Here is an 8262-nt window from a genome sequence, read left to right on the forward strand (position 1 = left end):
GCACTTAGTGATGCGTTGTCCATAACTCATAATGCTAGTGAGTCGCTGACATCATGTATCAAGTATAACGAGATGCTACAATACAATGTTTTAAAGGATTTGATGCTTATATTAGAAGCTAGTGAAGGGGACCGAAATAAGTTGATAGATAAAGCCACAATTCAACAAGACTATATTGCCTGGAAGAAGAAAAGTGAGTATTTTAAAGACACTTCCAATGGATTAAGTAACAGGATAATGTCTGATACGTTAGATGAGGGAAGAAGAGCTGCTGCCGAGCAATTGAAAAATACCAAACAAAAAATTAGTAAAATTTCAGAAAAGGAGAAGGGGGATCTATTCAAGGCATAATATTAGAAATCCAGATCTGTTAGATCGTAAGAAGGAGTGTATGATATCTGAATTGGAAGACATGCAAGGAGACATTAAGAAGATGGCTGAAGATTATGAGGCTGGGTTTAGAGGGGTAGAAGAAGAGGATNCAAAAAGACATATAAACTTAGTTTGCTTTGCGAACAGATTTTGCAGTTGGGCTTTATTTAGTATTTTGGCTCACTAAATAAGGCTTCTCAACAATAAAAAAGAACTTGATTCTTTGATCCTCGCATTGTAAGATGATCTCTCATTTTTGATCTGGTTTGCACCGGGATGGCTCTCTCTCATGTGTCAAGACAATTCTTGGATAAACTTATCTGTGCCTAAATTCAACCCCGTCTCTTTCATTTGCCTCATCGAACAACAGTAGTGATTAAATTGTAACAGGAACCGCAGTTTATTCCCTCTCTTGATGACAAAATACAGTTGTTTTCTCATCGAGCAGAAAGGTACATCATTATCAACTTTTTGCCTGAACGGTGCAAAAATTCGTCATCGAGATGCCACTGGGAAAGGTATTCCTTACCAATCTGAGTAAGGTTGTCCTAATCAGCTTATATTTGTAAGCCTATCTCTTCCTAGGTGTATATTGGACTATATCCCCAAATGTAAAAGGTATCATTGAACACCGCTAACTCATGGTCAGTTGTTGCATCCTTTCCTTTTTCCAATACCGCCTTTGCCACAAATATATCAACTAATGCAGCTGCTACTGCAGCAGCTGCTGATAACTCACACAATACTTTATCGGATGTCAAACACAACTGACCCAAATTTATCCCTTCAAACCCATCTTCTCCTGGCTTCGTGCAGATCTACTAATTCAAACCTCTGAAAACTTTTGACAATACCAAGGTCTACCAAAAACATTTGACTAAGGTTTCATGGTTGGTCTTGTACTTATATATGTGATCGGCTTGACGCATATGTTTTGAACCCCAGACGAATGGTGTGGGAGCCCACAAGTAACGATACTCAAAGGAGACTACTCTGCGTAACTCCACAATCTGCAGTAAAATTATGCTCGATTAACCTTTCCTGACATGGGAGTAAAGAATCCTTAGCATCAAACCAAGTATCACTAATAAGAATGAATATACAATCAACGCGTCTTTGGTAGATTCCACTTGATAGCAACTAATAATTATGCTATCATTTGTAATAGGCTTGCTAGGATGGTTGGAGTCTCCTGTGGTATCCAGCTGCACCTCACACAACTGCGGATCTTTTTCAAGGCAAAATTCTCTAGTACATTGTTTACATTTGTCAACTGTATTGATTATTGTTTTTGAATTAGCACACTGGCACTTGCAATATAGTTGATAAGAGTTGGCCAGAGAAGCCAACACCAAAAAAACCACGCAATTGGTAACCTTCATACCTTTTTTTTTCCAGCTTCCTATAGTCTGTATGTTGCTTTATACTATTTGCAACACATGACTCTTTACTAACGTAGATGAAAGACCTCTCTCTCTCTCAATTCATACTTGAATAATTTATTTTTATCCATCCTCGCACGACTCTAATGCTGTCAATAAAAAAAAAATGTATTTGGATGGCGACTCAACTTTTTCATACATCACTAGAGACAAGAGACAAGAGACAAGAGACAAGAGACAAGAGACAAGAGACGAAACACAACAAACTTTACTACAAACATGAGCACAACAATTGATAATTCATACGTACATGAAGGAGGCATTAGACCTTACTTTGAACAACAAATTCAGGATACGGAGATTGAAATCCAACAAAGAACTCAAAATTTACGTCGATTGGAGGCACAGCGGAACAAATTGAACAACAGCGTAAGACAATTGAAAGATGAATTGAGATTATTGCAAGAACCAGGATCGTTTGTTGGTGAAGTTATTAAAGTGATGGGAACAAAGAAAGTGTTGGTGAAAATCCATCCTGAAGGGAAATATATCGTGAATGTGACTAAAGACATTGATATCAAGAAGTTGACACCATCAATAAGAGTCTGTTTGAAAGCAGATAGTCACGACTTGTACAAGATCTTGCCAAACAAAGTTGATCCTTTAGTGTCTTTGATGATGGTTGAGAAAGTTCCCGACTCAACGTATGATATGGTTGGTGGGCTAGACAAACAAATCAAGGAGATCAAGGAAGTTATTGAGTTGCCAGTAAAGTATCCAGAATTATTTTCGAGCTTGGGAATAGCACAACCAAAAGGTGTAATATTGTACGGACCACCTGGTACGGGAAAAACTTTATTGGCAAGAGCCGTTGCCCATCATACCGACTGTAAATTCATTAGAGTTTCGGGTTCTGAGTTGGTGCAAAAGTATATTGGAGAAGGGTCAAGAATGGTTAGAGAACTTTTCGTGATGGCGAGAGAACACGCTCCATCTATCATTTTTATGGATGAAATCGATTCTATAGGATCCTCTAGAGTTGAAGGATCATCTGGTGGTGATTCGGAAGTGCAAAGAACGATGTTGGAGTTATTGAACCAATTGGACGGTTTCGAGAGCTCTAAAGATATCAAGATTATCATGGCAACAAATAGATTAGACATTTTAGATCCCGCCTTGTTGAGGCCGGGAAGAATTGATCGGAAAATTGAATTTCCCGCACCAACTTTACAAGCAAGAACTGATATTTTGAGGATCCACTCCAGATCGATGAATTTGACTAGAGGAATCAATTTGAAGAAAATTGCCGAAAAGATGAATGGTTCTTCCGGTGCTGATGTCAAGGGTGTTTGTACAGAAGCAGGCATGTATGCATTAAGGGAGAGAAGAATCCATGTAACACAGGAAGATTTTGAATTAGCTGTCGCCAAGGTCATGTCGAAGAACAACGAAGAAGGTATGTCGCTCCAAAAATTGTTCAAATAGATTTTGTTGTTGAGCGATAATGCAGCAACCCTTGTTGACGGGCTATCGTGTTTAGTGGCATTTAAGATACCCACTGATCTAGTGGGACAATGGATAATGAGGTGAGTGATGTCAATACCTAAATTTTGTGCCTAATATTATGTTAGCTGAAAGTAACGTCATAAGTGAACATACATCTTATACGTAGTAACTAAACGTGCTATGCTTTGGTAATTTGGAAATGTGAGTGACTTTGTCTCAACTCTATAGTGTTTCTATAAACTAATTAGTGAATACATGTAAAAAAGTGTTTATGTTTGCTGTTTATCATATTATATCGTAAACCTACTACAATGCATGGCCATCTTTTTACATAAAAATTAAGAGAATAGTTACACATTTGGTTGCAAATTTATTAGATAGAAAAACCCACAAAATTTCTAAAAACCAATCCCCAAAACTGCTGATAGTGTTGATGTCTCAGGTATAACAGGTTATGGCAAGGAAGTTGTTTTCGAACCCGAACATCAAACAAATGAATGTAGTGGCAAGAAACCTTCCAAGAAGGGGTTTGGGAATTTTTTTCACGGAATAAAAGTAAAGCAAAAGCCATCAGGGATGCACTTGAGAATGATGAGTCCGTTTTAGATATAGGTGATGGCAATACCTCAGTTGAAGTGCTCTTTAACGTTTACGAATATGCATATACTTCGAACAATAATGTTGAAGAACCAGTGCATGAAAATGTGGGTGAATCCAGTGCTAACTTTATTAATACTGATATGGGAAATGTCGAATTTGCTCCTGAAATGGCTGTTTGAAATGATGCCAACAAGAATCATCAAGATGAACAGGAAGCGGATAATGAAATTACAGATGGAGAAGGTGCATCTCCTTTTGTTGGCAGCGATGGTATTAAGTTTTTTGAGACTGAGAGATAAACATGTAGAGTGTCAGATTGAATTCAATTTAGACAAAGTGAAGCCTACATTTTATCTCTACCAAGACACAGGCTTACAAATAGATATTGCTCTAGTGTTTACAAACCATTTATCCAAGATTCTTTTTAAACGAGATAGAACGAAACTAGTACCTGCTCCCACAGCCCGTTGTTCCCATTGTAGTGATGATGGTATCCAATTTTGTCTTGTTTGTAGGAGAGAGAACCAGAAGTTAAGCTTTGCAGTAATTACAACAACAGCACTTTTCGCATTGTGCTAATTAGTTGTTGCTGAAAATTGTTGAGACGAGAGGAAGAAGAAGAAGAAGAAGAAGAAGAAGGACTGGTTTTTGTGGCCAAAACTCTTAGCGGGGAGGCGCGAAATTCCTATTTGGTCCTGTTTCGCGCTAAAACCTAAATTTTTTTTTTTATTTATTTTTGGTACGGTTTTGTGGTGGATAAATTATATACCATCTGTAGAGTTGATCCCATACAATTATAAATTACTTCCAGAAACTACAAAATTATGAAGACCATTTCATTCGTTGGAAAAAATACTTGTCATTGCAATTTTTCTTTCTCAACATTGAAATTGCCACCCACTCAGTTTTATTTTCATTTTCCAGCTGTTGAAAGAGGATTTAAACTAATTGACTTTTGAAATATGACCACCATCTATCAAGCTCCACCCCAGTTGGCCAACAAAAACTTGTTTCAAACAAGACCATTTATTGATAATGTGTTTATTGAATCCACAAAGTCAAATCAAACTTTCACAGTGGTCAATCCCGCCACTGAAGAGGTTTTAGCTGAATTGCCAGTACAAACCGAGGAAGAAATTGATGAGGCTATTGAATCGTGCCACCGTGCTTTCCAAACTTTTAAACAAACAAACAGTTACGATAGATCAAAGATGTTGAGGAGAATGTATGATTTAATGATTGAAAATTTGGATGACTTGGCAATTTTGATTACTTTGGAATGTGGTAAAAGCCTTGTTGATGCTAAAGGTGAGATCAAATATGCGGCCTCATACTTTGAGTGGTTTAGCGAAGAGGCCAAAAGAAATTACGGGGAGACTATCCAAACATCGAATCCCAACAATAAGGTCATTACCTTGAGACAACCAGTTGGGCCAGTTGGGTTATTATGTCCATTTAATTTCCCTTCAGCTATGGGTACAAGAAAAGCTGCCCCAGCATGGGCAGTGGGATGCACTTGTATATTGAAGCCAGATGCCCAAACACCGTTGAGTTCATTGGCACTTGCTTATTTATCAAGAGAAGCTGGATTCCCACCTGGAGTGTTTAATGTGGTCTTAGCTTCAATCGAGTCTACTCCTATGGTTGGATTGAAAATCTGTGAAAGTCCTAAAATTAAAAAAGTTAGTTTTACCGGATCAACCCCCGTGGGTAAATTGCTCATGAAGCAAAGTTCACTGACTTTGAAAAAATTGTCTATGGAATTGGGAGGCAATGCTCCGATTATCATATTTGACGATGCTGATTTGGAACTTGCAGTCAGTCAATCGATTGCATCTAAATTTAGGTCATTGGGACAGACTTGTGTTTGTGCTAATCGGATCTATGTCCAGAGTGGAATCTATGACAAGTTTTGTCAAGAATTTGCTGCAAAGACAACTGAATTCAAAATCGGTAATGGTATGGAACCAGGTGTTACTCATGGGTGCTTAATTAACGTTAAAGCCGTGGCTAAGGTTGAAGAGCATTTTAATGATGCAATCGCCAAAGGAGCTGATGTTTTGGTTAAAGGTGGAAGATTACCAGAATTGGGTAAACATTTCTACTCACCGGCAGTGGTTTACAACACTCCCAGCAATGCCCAAGTATTTCATGAAGAAACATTTGGTCCATTGGCTGCAATTGCTAAATTCGATACGCGTGAAGAAGTTGTCAAGTTGTGCAATGATACTCCATATGGTTTGGCATCATACGTGTTTAGTGAGTCATTGAATACCGCTTGGTATATGTCCGAGTACTTGGATGTTGGTATGGTTAGTGTCAACACTGGGTTATTCACAGACGCCAGTTTACCATTTGGTGGAATTAAAGAATCAGGATTTGGAAGAGAAGGTTCCCTTCATGGAATGGATGACTACACCGTGATAAAATCCATAACATTGGGAAACTTGTATAGATAATTACGACAACCATTTTAAATATATATATATATATATATATATATGTACATATGTACATATGTATCATTTATGACTAGATGATTCTTAAGCACGAGTTGTTGTGTCCTTGTACTTTTTGACAAACTTTTCATGAAAGCTAGCCCACCTTTGAATCCATTCTTCACCTGGTGGTAAAAATGTGGTTCTTAAATGATAAGTACCTGGCTTTTGTCCAAATCCGTTACCTGGAACACAACAAATACCCGTATGTTCTAAAAGTTCAATACAGTACAAATCATCAATTTCAAGATTCGAGTTCTTGGCTCTGGAAAATAATTTGTGGTAAACTTGAGGATCAAAATTGAGCTTTGGGAAAATATACATTGCTCCCTGGGGTTTATCAACGGTTACATCTTCCATACCCGAGAAAGCGTCATAAAGCGCTTGTGCTCTCATTTTCAAATTGTCAAATATGGTTGTCGTTTCCTCAACGTAAAGATCATACGATTCATCACCCTTTTTTGGTGGATTCACCATTAACTCGACCATTGCTTGCCCTGAAACAACAGAACACAAGTTAATCGATGCCAATTTGAAGATGATATCCTTTACATCAGATTTAAACCCAACAAGTTCCATGTATCCACCACGTTGTCCACATTCTCCACTAACACCCTTTGACGTCGAATGTAATGAAGCCAATTGTACATTTTTGTACAAATCATGGTTTTTCTCCTTCAACTCGGACAAAACACGTTTGAAGGAATAGAATTTCCCACTAAAGACATTTTCTTGATACACTTCATCAGCAATCAAGACAGTACCATGCTCAGCCGCAATTGAAATGAGTTCGACAATATCATCACGCGACAAAATTGCTCCCGTTGGGTTACCAGGATTAATGACAACCAAGGCTTTAATTTTGATACCCTTGGCTGTACTGTCTTCAATCAATTGGCGAATTTCTTGTGGGTTTGTTGCCCATCCTTTTGATTCATCCAAGTAATATCCAATGGGTTGTGCATCATTCAAAGCTATAGTGGCAGTATACAATGGATATTGTGGAATGGGGATCAAAAAGCCTGAAGATTCATCTTGCGACAAGATTTGTAATAAATAAGATACAGCAGCAGATGCCCCTGAAGTTAAAAAGATGTCATTGGCATTTGATGAAAACTCACCACCGTCTCTCTTTGTGATAAACTCAGCAATCGATTGTCTAAAATAAGGAGCACCTTGAGACAGGGAATAAGCACCAATCGAACCAACATTTTCCAAAATTACTTTAGCTCTTTGTTTAACATCAGCGGGGAATTTAGCTCCCAGATCTTCCTTCAATAACTCAGGATATTGCAAGATGGATAAAACTTGTCTATACCATGTCAATGGTTTTTGATCCAATTGTTGTGGGTTTCCGATATTGGCATTTACAATCTTGTTAAATGGTAATCCGTGACTGGTGGGTGACTTTTTAATCAAGTCACTTAAACCATCGGCAATGATTGGGATCTTCCCTCTAACTGCATATTGAGCCTTGACGGTCTGTTCATTTAAATCATGGATATTCAATGGGTCAGCTGGAACAAAAGAAGATTTAAAACGGTAACCAAAGGAAGCAGTGGTGGTGGTGGTAGTAGTAGTAGTAGTAGTAGTAGTCGGTAGCATATGGCTGATACGACTAACCATACTAGCTGATTGAACTCGAATTTTGGTTGATAAAGTAGTATTAATTGGTGTGATATTTCTGATCATTGCTAAAGAGGATAAACTGCAGCTTTAAGTAAGAAATGAAATATTTTATCTGTAATAATCAGTAAAAATTTAACCTTGATGGGGATTGGGGGAGGGGGAGAAGGGAAAGGAAAGGGGATAAGGTTAAGTAAACCAAAGCAAAATTGTGTCAAAACTAGTGAAGTGAAGGCGGGGGGAAGGGGAGATATATTATTAGTCAATTGAATTTGAAC

General features: G+C 37.9%; 5 protein-coding genes across 5 annotated transcripts; 3 read left to right on the plus strand and 2 right to left on the minus strand. All coding sequences in view use genetic code 12, as the record gives it.

Moving 5' to 3' along the window:
* On the plus strand, positions 1–351 carry CANMA_002060 (uncharacterized protein; the record flags this gene model as incomplete). The annotated part of the gene is made up of 1 exon (XM_051814088.1): positions 1–351. A coding segment is annotated over one exon (351 nt), but the record flags the coding sequence as incomplete, so codon positions are not given.
* Positions 352–953: 602 nt separating this feature from the next.
* Positions 954–1301, minus strand: CANMA_002061 (uncharacterized protein; the record flags this gene model as incomplete). The annotated part of the gene is made up of 2 exons (XM_051814089.1): positions 954–1156; positions 1244–1301. 2 exons carry the CDS (start codon positions 1299–1301, stop codon positions 954–956), a joined length of 261 nt encoding a protein of 86 aa, XP_051672328.1.
* A 732-nt stretch (positions 1302–2033) lies between these two features.
* RPT6 (proteasome regulatory particle base subunit) lies at positions 2034–4039 on the plus strand (the record flags this gene model as incomplete). Its single annotated transcript, XM_051814090.1, has 2 exons — positions 2034–3210; positions 3771–4039. 2 exons carry the CDS (start codon positions 2034–2036, stop codon positions 4037–4039), a joined length of 1446 nt encoding a protein of 481 aa, XP_051672329.1.
* Positions 4040–4822: 783 nt separating this feature from the next.
* Positions 4823–6319, plus strand: CANMA_002063 (succinate-semialdehyde dehydrogenase (NAD(P)(+)); the record flags this gene model as incomplete). The annotated part of the gene is made up of 1 exon (XM_051814091.1): positions 4823–6319. The coding sequence occupies one exon, from the start codon at positions 4823–4825 to the stop codon at positions 6317–6319; it is 1497 nt and encodes a 498-aa protein (XP_051672330.1).
* Positions 6320–6403: 84 nt separating this feature from the next.
* On the minus strand, positions 6404–8050 carry ALT1 (alanine transaminase; the record flags this gene model as incomplete). Its single annotated transcript, XM_051814092.1, has 1 exon — positions 6404–8050. One exon carries the CDS (start codon positions 8048–8050, stop codon positions 6404–6406), a length of 1647 nt encoding a protein of 548 aa, XP_051672331.1.
* Positions 8051–8262: the final 212 nt, after the last annotated feature.

The sequence above is a fragment of the Candida margitis genome (assembly GCF_024628925.1).
Source record: "Candida margitis strain CBS 14175 chromosome Unknown scaffold121, whole genome shotgun sequence".
Classification (NCBI taxonomy): domain Eukaryota; kingdom Fungi; phylum Ascomycota; class Pichiomycetes; order Serinales; family Debaryomycetaceae; genus Lodderomyces; species Lodderomyces margitis.